The sequence below is a fragment of the Cololabis saira genome, chromosome 6 (genome assembly GCF_033807715.1).
Source record: "Cololabis saira isolate AMF1-May2022 chromosome 6, fColSai1.1, whole genome shotgun sequence".
NCBI classification, from domain to species: domain Eukaryota; kingdom Metazoa; phylum Chordata; class Actinopteri; order Beloniformes; family Belonidae; genus Cololabis; species Cololabis saira.
The window spans coordinates 12,423,321-12,440,615 of record NC_084592.1 but is presented as its reverse complement, the minus strand read 5'-3'; the positions used below and the strand labels follow the sequence as shown (position 1 = coordinate 12,440,615).

General features: G+C 40.8%; 1 protein-coding gene across 2 annotated transcripts in view; it reads left to right on the top strand.

Moving 5' to 3' along the window:
- The window catches only part of enox1 (ecto-NOX disulfide-thiol exchanger 1), a 100,395-nt gene that overhangs the window by 70,112 nt on the left and 12,988 nt on the right, over positions 1-17,295 (top strand). For both annotated transcript variants that reach the window (XM_061723300.1, XM_061723299.1), the window contains 4 exons: positions 3,595-3,712; positions 4,407-4,621; positions 9,430-9,537; positions 16,053-16,109. In XM_061723300.1, the coding sequence (XP_061579284.1) occupies positions 3,595-3,712; positions 4,407-4,621; positions 9,430-9,537; positions 16,053-16,109 (498 nt within the window). The remainder of the gene's footprint in view (positions 1-3,594; positions 3,713-4,406; positions 4,622-9,429; positions 9,538-16,052; positions 16,110-17,295) is intronic.

Genomic DNA, 17,295 nt, shown 5'->3' with positions numbered 1-17,295 from the left:
TCCAAACATTTGGTCTGTACTAATATATATATATATATATATATATATATATATATATATATATATATATATATATATATATATATATGACAGACAGCCTGTTTGTATTACGTTTTTGTTGGGTTTTTTTCTGTATGTTTTGAATTTCTTTAAAAATTTTATATTTTTTTACTTATGTATTCGAAATAAACAATTAAAAAAAAATATATGTATATATATATTTGAGATGTTTTTATACACACATTATATATATATATATATATATATATATATATATATATATATATATATATATATATATATATAGAGATAAGTTACTCTTATCCACTCACTCCACCCTTCTTCACGCTCCTCATCACCTCTTTTCCACACTTCCTATTGGTCTGAAAGGTGGAGAGCAAGTATTTCAACTCCTGTACCTTCTCCATCTCTACTTGCATCCCAAATGTTCCTCTTGCTTCCTAACTTGTGTGACCTGGACAGGAAGGCAACGAGAGCCATCCAGCAGCAAGTTCCAATTGTTACCAGTGCTCTGGAAAAGCCCATTTACACTTCTGGGATGATATCAGTAATGATGAAATGTACACCGGGATTTTAGAACATTTATTTCCAGGAATGTCCATGTATTTAAGCCGTGGCTGAGGAGGACGAGGACTGTGACCCGTCAGCAGCCCTGACCCATCTGACTTATCAGTCCTCGAAAAATACTACAAGGGCAAACCTTGTATTGTTGCACATCTTAAAACAGGTTTACAAAAAGAATGGGACACTATAACACCTGCAATATTTCACTTGGTATCCTCGATACCAGAACGCCTTCCAAGTGTTGAGAGCAGTAAATGATAATAGTAAGTAGTAAAGGTTGTAATGTCTCCATTATTCTATAAGGTGTTTATTCTAAATGATATGGAAATGACAAAACCATACAGATGTAGCCACTTATGATTGGTTCTCCCAGTTAAGAACCATCCAGTTTCTCCTCAGTTTCCAACCAGTAGTAGTCTCCTGCATCATTAGAGGGGGATTTTATTACAGCTGTGTGGCGGTGAACTGGATGGGAGGTGAATGGTCCGTGCATGATGCAGCCAGCTATTATAAGTGACTGCATCTGTATTTGAAGCATCTCTGGCTCATCCTGTCGGAAATGGAATTAAAGTTGATCCAGAATTACTGTATTTATTTCCTGGAAATTGCATACATCATAATACCGTATTTTCCGCACTATAAGGTGCACCGCATTATAAGGCGCACTAAATATCTGGTAAAATACCATAGTGGCTGGGGTTGAGTTACGTATCTACCTGATGGAGCTGCGCTACAGGAAATGCTACAAAATCCTACAGCAAATGCAAAAAAAAAACAAGAAGAAAATTACCGTATGTCAAACTTTATTAACAAAATAAAAACCAGCTTTGCTCCGTCTCGTCAAAGTCACCATTATGCGAGTCAGCGTCGCTGCTGTTGTCTTGAACGTCTGTGACGATTCCTGACGTTTTTAGCGCCGTTACTTTGGCAACACCAAATACATTACCCACAATCCCCCTGACTACAGTAACAGAAATGACCGTAATGATCATATATAAGGCGCACTGCATTATAAGGCGCACTGCCGGTTTTTGAGAAAATTAAAGGCTTTTAGGTGCGCCTTATAGTGCGGAAAATACGGTAAATTGAGTCCATCCATTCATCCTTTCACTTCCGCTGGTCCAAGATCGGGTCGCGGGGGCAGCAGCCAAAACGAAGACTCCCAGACTTTCCCCTCCCTGGCCACCTCCTCAGGGGAAAAACTGAGGCGTCCCCATTTCAGCTGAGAGGCATCATCTCTCCAGTGCGTCCTGCTTCTGACTGCTTCTTACAATTTAAACATGCCACAGACACCTCCCTAAGGAGGCATGCAGGGGGCATTCAGCTGGCTCCTCTCAACGTGGAGGAGAAGCAGAAGGACTTGGACCCTCCCGGGTGACTGAACCTCTCTCTGAACCTACCAAAACAACAAAACTAAACCACATGTAACCTCATTTCATACAATGGGAGTGATGCAGGGGGAGGGGGAGGGAGAAAGTAGTGGTTAGGGAGTAGTAAATCCACTAAAGTACTAAATCTGACCCCCTGTGCTAGAGATTCTTAGGGCTACCTGGCTGCTGTGACCCGTTGTGGGTCGTCCCAGGCAGACTGGTCCTGGAGGACGTGCAGGACGAACAGCGACTGAATCCGTCTTACATGGAGAAGTTAAAACGAGGGGCACAGTACACATCCTAAGGGCGTGGATCGCTGGGGTCTCCCCCATGAGCCAGGCCGAGGGGAGGCCCTTGCTCAACCCCAAATTGTCACCCTCTTAAAATAATGCCCTAAGTCACTTTTTTTTTAACTTTATTATTATTTTAAGAGGGTGAGTTGGGCTCTTCTAGGTTGTTCACCCGCTCTTGGAATGTTAATCACAAATTTGTATATATATACCCAACTGAGGTACGACATCTGGGGTTTTGCTGTTTTGTTTTGAAGATAACATACATTATATGTTTCCCTTCTGTTGAGATGGGTGTCATTCTATCAAATTACTAATTATCACACACTCTTCTGCATAGATGATGAGCTAATGCAGCATTCAGGGGGCAGAGTCCTCTGGGTGTGGAGGACCAAAACTGACATTATTAAAAATAAAAGCAGAAATACATACATATTTAGTTTTCCCTTTTTCTTATATGTGCATTCCTCATTTTTACATTCCCTCGTCTCCTTATTTTACTTTTCATTATGCATTTCTCCCACATTATGCAAATGAGGAGGGCTGCCCTTCTTGGTCCAGCTCTTTTACTATTGGTCAATAAACAGGAAGAAGCAGGACCCTTCCTCTTTATTGACCTATGTAAATTTTTCTTGACAAAAAAGCTAATTAAGGAAAAGGAAATACATATTTCTGCTTTTATTTTTAATGATGTCAGTTTTGGTCCTCCATATTCGTGTCTCAAAAACACAAAAAAATATAAATGAGAATGTGCTGTACAAAAGACCACTGACATTGACTGGCAGCAAAATTTAGCCCCATAATTATTAGAACCCCTAAAAAGATTTGAGGTGAAGCACAAAATGAATTTGCTTGATTATTAATTATTGCTGGTGTTATAGTCACATCCCAATGGGATCAAATCTGTGTTGGTGTTTTTATATTTGGGGGAATCATCAGGCTCCAGGTTGGGATCTTTATCATAGTCAGAATATGGGCTTTTGTCCAGGACTGGAGCTGTATTGTGAGTGCCACATGCTGTAAAACACACAATACAAGTCAGCAGAACACAGTGTGTGCAGTCCACAACCACACCAGGTTGTCTGGGAACATCCAGTCTGCCCGGAGCTCTGCAGGCTCCTGTACTCGCACCTCACCAGTGAAATGCTTCAAGTCGTGGAAGGAGATAAAGAATCTGCAAAGAAGTCAAACACATTATGTCTTCTTTCCCCATTTTCTAAACCTGTCAGCAGGGTCATCCTGCTCTTGGTAACATATGTTGTTTCAAATTGCTACATTCAGTGCTTCATGAGCATGCTGAGGACTGTTGTCGCTGTGTGTCTGTGTGTGTTGGTTGTGCGATGATTCAGGAGCTGAGAAATGCCCACAGTGAGGAGATTATGGGCATCAGGCGAGAGGAGGAGATGGAGATGTCAGACGACGAAACTGTTGAAATTCCCTGCAAGAGGATGCGCATGGAGAGAAATGGTATTCATTTATTAATATCTTTTGAATATTCACATTTAGTGAACACGCTGTCTTTTGAACACTCTGAATGGACACTTCATATAATGTTCAAGTTATTCACTATTTACATGTATAGAGTTACTAACCCCTAAAAAGTGTGTTTTGTTTGGCTCTCTGAAGGAACTTGTTTCCTTAAAGGGGACCTATTATGGCATCTAATACCTATTTTAAACAGGCCTTGAATGTCTTAAAAACAAGCTTTTGATTGTTTTTGCTAAATAAATTAGAAATTCAGCCTCTGAGCCATGTCTTTATCTTCCCATTCTCTAACCTCATTATCTATGCAGGATTCTGAGTGGGCGGGGCTATGATAATGAGGCTCTGTGCTGATTGGCTGCCTGAATGATGTGATACACCGCTACGAAAAAATGGCGGAAGCTCCGGCCGGCGGAGTTAGTTGTGGGCGTGGTTTTACGTATTGCTTCCATCGTAACGTAACGACAGGAGCAGAATCTGAACGGCTCGTAGAAGCCACATCACACTGGATGGCTCATCCGGGCGGCTGTACAGACACAGAATTTGGCTGCTTTCCTCCTTCTCTGAGTTGGCAGGCTGAGGGGAGACCACTTTATGTTAAAGCAAGAAAAAGCCTGTTTTTCATAATAGTTCCGCTTTAAGTAGCTGCATTCTCGTCTCTTGTCGTCTTGCCCTTTAGGGTGTGATCAGACTCAAGCCTCTCTGAGGGAGGAGAACGACTCCCTGCGCTGGCAGCTGGACGCCTACAGGAACGAAGTGGAGCTTCTAAGGAAGGAGCAGAGCAGAGCCGCCCGTCCAGATGATGATCACACTTACACACCGGCACACGTGCACGCCAACGGTCCCGAGGCTCAGATCCAGCTGCTGCAGCAGAGCATGCACAGCATGCAGCAGGTAGGCTCACAATCATTACCCAGAACACCGCCAAAATCATGTGCTTATTCCCACGTTCACGTAATAATTCATGATGAAGCCGATTCAGGCAGAGATGGGTGGGTGTTATTTTTTATGACTTATATCTTACAGCAAATTTCTTTGAAACTCTTCACATGATTCCCCTAATAATTATCCGCTTTTCAAGTCTAAGTTGCATGAAATTGGGCTGGGGAGGTTTAAATTGGAAGAGTCGAACGCAGGATATGTGACAAAGTTCATTACCACGTAGAGGCAGAGAGGCAGGCTGGCAGCAAAGAGAGAAACAAAGCAAACAAACAACAAAAACTAAAATCAAAGAACCAGGAAAAAACGCATGTATCTGAGAGCAAACAAAGGAAAACTCAGAAAAGGAGATGAAAAGAATGTTTACAGAGAGAGTTCAGAGTAGCTACTGAGGAGGAGATAGTATACTAGATATACCAAAAAAGTGATGAGTATTGACAAACAGGAGTGTGTAGTTGGAACAGACAATCGGGGTAATCAATGGGACACATGCTTTTCAATTTTTTTATTTTTAAGGGAAACCATTACTGGATCTTTTCTATAGGCTCTCGGATATTTACTGAATTTTTTTTTACCAAAAAAGAAAAGAAAACATCCTCAAATGGTAGTACACCTTTACAGTGATGATGCAAAAACAGCTTCTTTAGAACAAAGACTGCTGGAAATATTCTCCTGTACTTCTTGTCCCTTCATCAGGCCTGACTGAGATTTTAAAGCTCGAAGCACAAACTGACATTGACCCAAAAAATATACAATTAGAGTGCAAGTAGCCTGTTAGCAGCGATCCAACTGCTCTGATAATGTTTTTGAACCTCTTAAAAATGCAGTAACGATGATACAGCTAAACGTATGGTAATCACAGTGGTGCGAGGCGGCCTCCTGATGAATGTGCCATAACTTTCTAAAAGGGTCCTGGAGGGCAGAAAACAGTCATTACTTATGTAGTTATTGTTTTTTATTAGCATTTTAAGAAAAAGAAAATATCAACATGATGCATTCTAGAAACACTGATAAAAACACCTTTTCTTTTACTTTTAGCAGTCATGCATGAAAGAAAATCAGTTTGGTAATCAGTACAGATTAGTTTTAGGTATGATTTTTTGCTTTGAGCTAGTTACGTTTATGTTTTAGGTAGGGGTGTCAAATTAGCGCGTTAATTGCGATTAATTAATTACTGGCATATTTACCATGTTATGTTTTTTAATCACTTAATCTATTTTTTAATCTCTAACTTTACTTCTTCTGTTTGCGAGTTGCCTTTATTGTGAAATCTGTGTTTGTGCGGTGGTCAGTCCCACCTTGAAGTGGACGTTGATTGGCTGTCCAGAGGTGAAAATGGAGGAACATGTGAAAGTTGTCGGTCCAGTGAAAGGGGAATTTACATTTTTAAAACACCCCGACGGCACCATTGATAAAGGTAGAGTGATGTGTCTTTGTGGAAAGGGCTTTGCTCACCACCGAAGTGGCTCAAGTTTAGCCACATAAACGCAAAGCACCCGGTCGCGAGTGCAGCCACAGCTAACATTAGCAGCAATGATGTTGCCACAGCAATGATGTTGCCACAGCAACGATGTTGTCACAGCAACGCTCTTCCCCAAACTAAACTCAAAGATCTTCTATACACAAGATAGCGCATTGCCGTTACTGGCAATGGTTTGAAACGGTATACACTTCCTGTCTCCTAAGTGGGCGTGGCCGCCCCTCTCCCCACATCGTTTTGGAACATACAACACTAGATACAGTACAACTTTCTTCCAAAAAAGGCTTAAATAATAAAAATAATAGTATTATTAACCAAAGAAGCAAGTTTTATATTAGTTTTAAACTTCATTTTATCCGTTGGGAAAACGATGAGAGCCAAATCTCGCGAGAGTGTGTTGCTCAGACAGAGACAGGTCTCAAACAAAGTTCATTTTCTCCTAATCTGTCGGTCTGAAAATGTCCATTTTGGTGTCAGAATGTTCAGAAGGTTTGTGGCTTTTGAAAAATGGGTCCCATATTTACTTAGGTTACTATGGGGCGAAGGAATTGGTAATAATCTGTGCTCACGTTCACTTTTCCCATAGGACTCAATAGACTCAGGACCTACTTCCGGTCTCCTAAAGGGGCGGGGCAGTCACGTGACACAGATACAAGAAACACAACCGTAGTGGGCTGTCTCGGTTATAGAACGTCTCTGCTAAACTCGAGGAAAGCACCGCGCGCATGTGCACGTCTGCGACAGAGAGGCTGGTGAATGTTGTTGCTAAGTGGATGTAAACAGCTAGTACTGCATCTATTCAAGTCTGTTAAAAAATAAATAAATTACTTTATGAAGCCACTTTTTGTTGTTATATATCAATGTTTTGATCATTACATAATAATGTAATGAATTCAAAAGGAAAACACTTCAAGTTGAGGGCTCAGCAATTTTTAGGTTAGATTAAAAAAGCGAATAATTAGATTGATTAATTAATTACAGATCTTAGTTAATTAATCGCTCAATATTTTAAATCGCTTGACAGCACTAGTTTTAGGATGCTCTGATGCTCAAGTCACTTCTTAGTGCAAAACCTCACTCAGCTGCCAACTTTACGTCCATATTTACATTCACAGTACCAGTCAAAAGATCAGACACATGTGTGTGTTCAGCTGACATCATTATGTGCATCCTGACTTTGCAATAGTACTGAGTTGAGTTATTTGTGAATAAAAGTGAAGAGCAGCATTTAAGCTTCATTTGTCACATGCATAAATACACAAGCACAACATGTAAGGAAATGCTTCCTTGTTTGTTGTTTTTGACTGTGCAGAGGATTTAAAAAAAAAGAATAAAACAGGAAATAAAATTAATTAAGGAAGATCAAGAGTTTCAGAGTCAAATTAAAAACAAGTTAAAGGGTGGTTGGAGGGCGAGTGAAGACCAGTCTTTAACTGATGAATGATAGTAATAATGCCAATAACTTAATCATAGAAACTGCAATAATGAGAATAAAAATAAAAATACAGCAAGAAATCCTAGTGTAATACCTTAATCTGTTCAAATGAAAGAGTTCAGCTAGAACAGGTACAGAAGAGTAAATGAGGAGCAGTTTTGGCTTGTCAAGATGCAAGGACAGGTATTAGTCTTGAAGAGATTCTTGCAGGCAGAGAGTGATGTCCCTGCAGCGATGTAGCGTTTGGTAGCCCCCTCTACTGCTACTAAGTGGCAACAGTCTGGACTGAGACTGCCCCGTGTGTAGATATGGCAAAGGAAACCCAAATTAAGCATTCATTGGAGTTTTTACCAAGCAGATTGACATCAGTCTAAATTCATAGAGCATGAGTTGTACCAGTTGGCACTCGGGACTTTTTTTCATGGGACTTAATGATTGGTGCATGCTGTGATTGTTGCACTTTGTTTTGATTCCCGTCATGTCAACATCTCAAGATGTTTTTGCCCCAAATATGTCTAGACACCCTCTTAAGGGTAGACTGGGTTACTTAATGAACAACATGCCCTCATGGGCTTTGAAACACTGAAGCAACGTAACAGCCGGCTGACGACTGGCAGACAAAATCACACCGAAACTCATCCATTGTTGATCAACTCAGTAAACCCTGGGCTTCCCAGTAGATCCAATGCTCTGTGTTTAATTTAGCAGAGAATCCCTTCATGTTGGGAGCGTGTGCGCTCCAAAGGTTGGAGCTAAAAAGGGTCCTACAAATGGAGCGTTGTAAATCTCCTTTGGCTGCAGGTTCTGCAGTGCAGGCACACACAGAACAATGGTACCTTCAGTAGTTTTAAAAACTATAAGTAGAAATTCCTGCTGTTCAATGGTACCTCAGAACATTAGAAAAAGCTGCAGAAGTCTCTTTAAAGTGCAACAATATTGTTGGATATTGCTGCATTATTAAAATATCTCCATTGCTCTTTGTTTCTGCAGTGGAAATACTGGGTATCTTTGCAACCTCCCACTGAATACCAGACAATATTAGTTATGAAAGTTTCCAGAAATGTAATAAAATTGGGCAAGTTTTAAAAGCTGACATGCCACATTGTCACAGAAAGACATTTGTCTCTCCGCTTTCTAAATCTTTATGGAAATTTCAGCATAGTTTATCACAAATAATTGGCTGCTGACTTCACACAAGCTAACAAAAAAATAAAGAAAAACTGTTCTGCTCAATGCTGACTCAAGCCTCCCATGATCCTTCACTCCACTGGTTCTGAAAAAGCAAGAGAAAAATCTTTTCTGTAGCACAGTGCTCGTTTGGAGCGAGTTCGCCTGATTTAACTCGTCCTGCTGTCCTTCTCGATCTGAAGTGACAGCGCTGATAAAACAAGTCACATTAGAGACAAACAGCCAATGCGCTCACACACACCCACACACACGCTGCCACACTGGCTCGCTGTAAGTGTTGCCAGCGTGACTCCGAACACTGTGAAGGGAAAGTTTCTCCACTGTCCTCTTTCATTTGTCAGCTGCCGTTGTTTTTGTTCCTCCAGTACATACGAGCTGCTTCGACAAACAAAACAAGAGCTTTGCTGACATAGATTTCTTTGGTAACACTTTATTAGAAGGCTGGTGCGGAAGAGTGACAGGACAGTGACATTACATCTTATTTACCCATTCACTCATACACACACGCACACTCCCTTAGTCTTTTACTACTTAGTTTTTAAGCTTTGATATACTTTTCCTGCTTTTCTTTCATTGATAACCCCTCCCCCCCATAAATCACATTACATTGTGTTGAAATCCTGTCTTTAAGATATATGTGTGCCTGTGTTTGTCTTCCAGCAACTGCTGGGCCTGCAGGAGAAGCTGTCGAGCAAGGAGGCTGAGCTGGAGCAGGCGAAAGATGAGCACCGCTGCCTGGAGGGGGAGGTGCTGTCGCTCCGGGACAAGGTGCGTATCCACGAGCCCCAGAAATCCCACGAAGTTAGTGAACGTTGTGGTTTTCTCTGTCTAGACTTTACGACTTACTTCACTCTGTTTGTCTTGAACATAAAGGTGTTACGACTTACTTCACTCTGTTTGTCTTGAACATAAAAGTGTTACAAAGAGCTTAAATAGTTGTGCTTTGACACTTGCCCTGACAGCCAGAATTCATATTAAACCTGTAAAAATTACTCATTTTTGCCACATTTACTTATGACGGAGAGTAAACTGACATTATTGACAACTGATAACATGTTCATGGCCTGTGAATGGGTTCAGCTCGGCCGTCCAGAGACATAAATTACAGAGTCATAAATTAATGAGTCTTCTTGCACCGTGAACGGCTTATGCAGTGAGTCGTCTTATACAGGGAGGACAGTTTTATTGCTTCCTGGAAAAGGGAAGGAAAAAAAACTGATTTTGTACAATTGTACAAAAGAAAGTGAGCCTGGTGATATAAAGATGTCTAGCGCCTTACACCAGAGAGGAGGAGCTGTGGCTGCCGATCCAAAATGTCCAATTTCCAAAGCATGATGATCTGCTCCAACAGAATTAGATAATGCTCTTGAGGTAAGCAGAAAACTGTCTGGCTACTAAATCCTCCTCTTTTACAAGGACATGACACCACCAAACTTCACTCTCCTCCAAAACAGGGATGGAAACACACTTAGCTCATGTACGTTGACCTACAACAATGTCAAAAAATAATCAAAATCACACTTTTATGCACCAAGATAAATTGGGATGATTCTTACCAGATATTAAAATTTGAGGCCTAAGATGATGATGAATGATGAATAGCCTTTATTGTCGCCGGTCTGGCATCCCAGCACAGTGAGATGACAACCAGTACAACCCATCAGGGCACAGACAAAACAAATAACATAAGACATGAGTCAACTGGTGAAAACAGATCAGAAAGAATGACATTGGGGATGGGGGAGGGAGGAGGGAGGAGGGAAAAAAAGGCATCCTCATACTGTGTATAAATTCACAGTGTGAAAGTGCAAAAAAACACCTCTGCACAGAAAGCAACATGACAAATGTAACATCACAAGGCTTGCACATGTGTGTGGGGGGGGTGGTTCTAGGGGCGAGGGGGGGGGGGGGGGGGGGGACCCGGCACAGTACCCCAAGTGAGCACCGCAGCCAGTGGCGCGGCGCTCAAACCTGTTGACTGCGTTGGGGGGGGGGGGCTGGTGATAAGAGGGAGGGGCAGAGGAAGGCGTTGAATTGAGGGAGGTGTGTGTGTTTATCAGTAAGTGTTTGTGAAGCGATGAGTCCGTCCGTGAACCTTCGCCCAGAGCTGCTCTCAGCCAAATGTCCTTGATGTTATCAGGCGGCTCGTACAGTTCTGGAACAGGGATCCGCAGGTGTTCGTGGGAGAGGGGGAGGGTTAGTGGGGGGGCAGAGTCATCTTGTTTACATTCCACCAGTAAGATTGTGACCTGGAGCGATCGGCCTAAGACCGCTCTGTCAAGGGCAGATTATAGAATCAACAATTATATTGAAAACAGGCAGCCCAGTAATTTTCCGTCTGCCTTCAGTCTCTGGTTCATCAATGGCAACTCCAATCAGACGAATTTGTGATCACTTCCCGCCAAGCCGAGCTTCCAACTTTTCCAAGGTGTTATCAATCTTGCCAATGAGCTCAAAGACCGCTGCTAGCCTGCGATTCTGTTCGAGAATTGCATCCAGCTTACGGCTCTGCTCCCCAAACGTTAAAGTCAGAGCGTTGATCGCCTTGCTTGATCCTTCAGCCACGTCCACTAGCTCTGAAAGAGCCAAAACAGCTGTCGACGTCTTACGCGTTTGTCGATATACTAGGAATCCCCCACCTCCGATCAAGAGGATGATCAGGAGAAATCCTGCTATCATAAATCCAATTATGAAGGCGTCTTCAACATCCTCGACAGTCAGAACCTTGAGACACAAAGGCTTCCAATATTTGTAGGAATCCATTGTATATCCAGAAAAAAATGTCCCATCGGGGCAAGAGGGCTCCCTTACCCCCTGTCTTCTGGTTGCAAAAATTTGGTCAATTGTGCTGAGAGACCAGTTATTCAAGATGAAAAAAACACATCATATTATATCATGTTATTATTAATTCAGCAAAGAATAAACCAAAATACATAAACAGATGCTGCCGTGTTGCATGCTGCCGATCAAATGCTTGTGGGAATCAATCATCAGCAGGTGTAGAGAACACCAATAAAAAATTAAAACTTTTCTGGTCTGGGTCATGCAAGTGTGTGTTAACACAATGCCAAAGAACGCAGACATCCGCATGATCTTAGAGGAGGCGTTATTGTTAGCCATCAGCCTGGGAACGTTTACATGAATATTTGTATACAATTTCTGAAGTCCATTGCTAGAGAGAAAACATTGACATTAGCCAATAATTCTAGGATGCACATCCCAGTCCGGTTAATCCCGGAGTCAGACTCATGCTCAGAGAAATCATAAAATACAGGCCACACTTATTGTGTTAAATGTTACAGCAGTGCATTAATAAATACTTGCTATCACACCTCAATGAGCTGAAGCTAATTGTGAAGAAAGATGGGACAAAATGAGAGTGATGACACGTACAGATGAATTATGGGTTAAGTTACCGCTGCTTCAGGTGGTTGTACAAGCTTGTGAAGTGTAGCATGTTTTACAAACTGCTTATGCATTTTGTCTTTGTTGACGCCCACTAAATAATGACAGTACAATGCGTATTTAAGTTTTTGTTCACGAGTAATTTAGTTTTTTGTTTTTTCTTTCAATATGAAGACTTTGAAAGTATATTCTAATGTCTTCATCCCTGTTCTCACACACCAGACATCAAACTGCACTGATTGTATTGTATCTCTTAGCAGTTAACCTCAGAAAATAAAGAACTCCTTATACAGAATGTATACAAGTTCCATCTGGTTGGGAATGACGGAAGTGTTGTGCTGAGTTTCTTTCATATCATGAATTTATTACATGGAAAACACAGTTTCCTTCAATATGAACTTTCAATTGTGGCCTTTTTTCATTAATATGGATCAGATGTGTTTGCTCGTTGGACTGAATGAACCAAGTCCAAAGTCTGCCTTCAGCAGGTGCTGTGGTCTGTGTGTGACGGTTTTACCGGGTGCCTTGTCATTAACGCCTTCAGTCAGCTCTTGCTAGCAGATGTTTGTCAAAATAAGTGTCAGAATTTGAATAACAGGCTTTTTTCTTCTCTTTGAAGTGTCTTTGACTGAAATGATTTCAGTTTTTAAATATGCATTTGTCACGCACATCATCCAAAAACTAGGTTGTTTACTTTAACTCCTCGTTTGGAATTGTACTAGCAGTCTGTGATAAATATGCAACATGCCCCCTGGTGTTCAGCGTGGAGAAGATCAGTTCGTTGCAGATGGCTTAGCGCGATGCTGATGTCGCGATCACCAGCTCACTCCTGCCATGGGAGGGAAACATGGCTGCAGATCCGTTGTGTCTCAATATTACCAGCTGCAATTTACACATTTTAATTGTTATTTATTTACTTCCGATAGTACATTTTCAAGTCTTTTTGATGTGGTGCTTTGAAGAAAACTACTAAAAAATAAAAAGCCCACCCGTACAGACGCACCATAGTTGAAAATGATGGATAGATGTAGGAGGTTGGAGGGATGGGAGGGCTGCTATGGCAACAACAGCCCTGCCAGGAGGTGGTTTCTTAATTCTCCAGCTGAGAAGTGTCACCTGAAACAGCATGTGAGCGGTTCAGTTTCTGGTCAGTCACACTGCACATTTGCTCATGTACTCATTACAAAAACATGTATTGATTTATTAGCAGTAATGTGTGTGTGTGTGTGTGTGTGTGTGTGTGTGTGTGTGTGTGTGTGTGTGTGTGTGTGTGTGTGTGTGTGTGTGTGTGTGGGGGCTCATTATTCAGTCAGGTGTCCTTTATAACCCTAAAGCACATACACATACTGTAACATCTTTTTAATAACCTCTGTTTGAAATAGAAGATAGAGTATTAGTTATGTACAATGTTGGTTGTTTAGCAGCGGATGCTGCCGTCATGGCCGGTATATCATTTTCCACAGTCGAAGGATAAGTGATGTTGAATGACACGGAGGTCATTCACACAACGACTGCGTTTACATGCAGTCAATAACCCTTTTAAAATTAATATGCCAATTATTGCCAATGAATATTGGCAATAACAGGAATTTGCACGGCCATGTAAACACTTTGAATAACCCAAATTTGCTCATATTCCGGTTTTTAAAAACCCAATATGAGCCCTGGGTTACTCCTTTTGAAACCCGAATATTGGGTCATGTAAACGCCAAACAGAATATCCCCATCAAACGGAACATGAATTTGTTTTCTGCTCATGTTCTGTTCACAAGGAATCCTGGTCTTTTGAGTCCAGGAAGTTCTTATAAACACGGAGAAACACAAGACCAGGAGGAGACTAATCACTTCATAAATGTAATGAAGGATATGAACATTTCTGCATTTGTAGACGGTAGAAAGTACGGGGATAGAAGATTTACAAGAAGGTGAGCGAAAAGTTGCGCAAAGCAGCATTTGTTTTGAATTTGGATACAGGAAGAAGAAGCGGAAATGACGGTAATTGCGTCATCACGTTCTCCGTGCGTCGCTGGTTTGATCCAGATATCCCGAATGATTAATTACCATGTATACAGGGATAACCCTGTTTGCTCACGCATGTAAACGGAATATTCCCAATGTTTCAGTAACCGGAATATTAGCAATAACCCGAATTTTGACTGCACGTAAACGTAGTTTTATCTCAAAAAGCATGATATCATTTGCACATACAGCACAACGAATGGGGGGTGGGGAACCCATAGTGAGCATTTCCACCTAAACACAACACTTTTCTACTGCTAACTGAATACAGAAACACATTTTAAAAGGTGAAAAGCACAGCGTGCCATAGAAAACCAACAGGAGCAAGCAATTACTACGTCTCACAAATAAAAGGCTGCTAACAGCTGTGAGATAAGACTCCACAGAACAACATACTGAAAAAATAAATTCTACAGCCAAACTTTGACTCCAATGTTACCTTTGATGATTCACTATAATCAACTTTTCAACCTTTTTATTACAGACCATTTCTGTTAGCAGAAGAAACACACAAGATGGCATAGTTGGAGAACATCTCGGAAAACAAACAGTCCCTATGTTGGACTGACTAATGCCAGAATCAAACTGACTTGTGAAGTTTGCTGGGAAGAGTTCATAGAGGTGTCAATCACCTACTGGAAACTGCTGAGACATGACTTTGTGCAGCAACAAACCCTCCACTGGTTAAATCTGAGGGAAGAATCAGGTGGTGAACGTCTGGAATCAGCAATCTGAAACGTTCTCAAATCCCACATAAGAGCTGGGACTAGCCTGCAGCAACGAACACACTTGGAGGGAGACTTTTGTAAAACAAAAAGATTCACCCCGCTGACTTCCTCCAAGTCATTCACGCATCAGTCAGCTGAGTTTTAATATGTTAAAGGTGGCCAGAGGTCTGGATTTTAAGGATGTAGTTTGATATTTGAAAAGAAACTGAGTTAAAACATCTGGCTGAAGGTGAAATTGAAGGAATTCATTCACCATGTGAGTTTGACCATTGTGCTGAGAAAAAGGTTATCGCTTTCTGCTGAAGGATAACTGCCTTTTCAGACTCGGAGCAGCTGCCATTTATTCGTGTTTGATGGAGGAGGCAGACTGATGGGTTTTGGATGGAAATAAAGAAATGCATTTAGACATATATAGGAGAAATGGCAGTAATTGTAATACGCTGAGGCTTTTATTTCCTTTCTTTTTGAGTCCTTCTAAATCTGCACAGAGCAGTTGGTGGACTGTGATTGATTTTACTTCTATTTCACATCCAGCAGCTTCAGTAACTTAGTGTAGCACAGACCAGGTTAGAAATTGGGAAAGCAGCTAGTTTCCCCAGTTTTCGTCCAAATGCAGCAAAATCTACGAACAAATCGCTGTATGCTCACTACTCTTAACTTTTTTAAATCACTCAGTATTTGCAATCATGTAAGTGCAAAATAGTTAAATCTTAAAGCTATTCAGGTAATCTGATCAGCATTAACCCTCTTCTGCTTACCGTTAGAGACGATGTTGAAAGGAAGGCAGGGAGCGATGGATGTGGCTGGGTGGAGACGGCAGCCACTAACCTCAGTCTGTTCTTTGACTTTTGTTTCTCTTCCACCACACAGGTCTGTGTCTCCGTAAAACCTCAGAGAAACAGGGACAGACTCTTTTATCGTATCTGCACACATTCAAAGAGTTTCTCTCTTTCTCTCATTTCTCTCCATCAGATTTTAGATGTAATCTACACCCTCTTTTCGTCAATTATTCTCAAATGGAATTAAAAAAAAACAAGACTTCAGAGTTTAAGCAACGAAAACACGCTTTTGCAGATTTTTTTTTAGTTTCTCTCAGTGTTAATGTCTTGTTTTATTTCTCTGTATCTGCAGCTGCTGAGCGGGAACGGCGACGCTGCGGATGGAACCAATGGAGAGCTTCCAGAAAAGGTGAAACTGAGACATGAGTTTAAGTTACCAGTGAATCTGATAAAACACTGACATGCTTACTTGTTTAGTTTTCTGGGGTGTTGATTTGTTTTTGTTCTTTCTTTTCCATAAATAAACAATTGTTTTTAATATATGTGCAAAGAAATAATCCGTCCAAACGGAACAAAAGCACATGTACCTTTCTGACACTGGATCCTAAAATGAAGTCATTGCAATTAATTCATTTGCTGTTGAATAAATAAACACCAAGCATTGCTAAATCCTATTAGAGTTAATGAAATTATCTTATTTATGAGTCCTTTCAAATAAGTGATTTTTTTCTTAATTGTGGTTTAAAAAGTCTTTTTTGCAGAGTTCAATAGTTCTAACAGTAAAAATTAATTTAAACAAGAAGAATTCTGCTGCATTTTACCAACTTTCAAAGTCAGTTTGTGCACATTAACCAGACGGGATGTAGTTCCAGTATTGATTTAATATATTCAAAATGTATCTTTGGCCTCAAAGCTCTGATATGGAATTAGAAAATAAATGCAGCAAGAAGGACGTGGAAAAAGAAAATACAGGAAAAAGGGCTGAACCGATTGACCCGTTTTCCCTGCAGCTTAACTTTGAGACCAGAAACTCTCCTTTTGTTCAGAATTGTATTCTGTTTGTTTGTCTGCTGGTATTTTTGTATGCACAACGTATACAGCATGATCTCCTTAGCAACAAAAGGAGGTTTAGAGAAAAATGCTCTGCAACAAGTAAATGCATCCCACTTAAATAAAAGGAGCAGTATCAGTCATCTAAATTTTAAGTATACTATTATGTGGCTGTATTTTCAAGAATATGTTTTTATCCTTCAAAATGAAGGAAAATCACAACTTGTTTTTTTTTTATTATTCTATTTAATGCACGCAGTTGTTTACATCCCGCAATCCTCTCTTGTAAAAAACTGTCTACATAGTTACATAAGTTTGTTGGGAAAACATTTCCCATGAAAACCCATTTTGCACATTCCAGAGTAAAATCCAGGCTGGAATAAGGGCTGATTTAAAAGTTTGAGTCTTTCATGTATGACATGTTCTAACTTGGCCAATAAAGCTGATTCTGATTCATCTCCACATAGGCTACTCTGACAACATCCCCTCCTGTTTGGCTCCTAGTAATTCGGAGAACATGCACTTCCTTTACATTTTAACACACT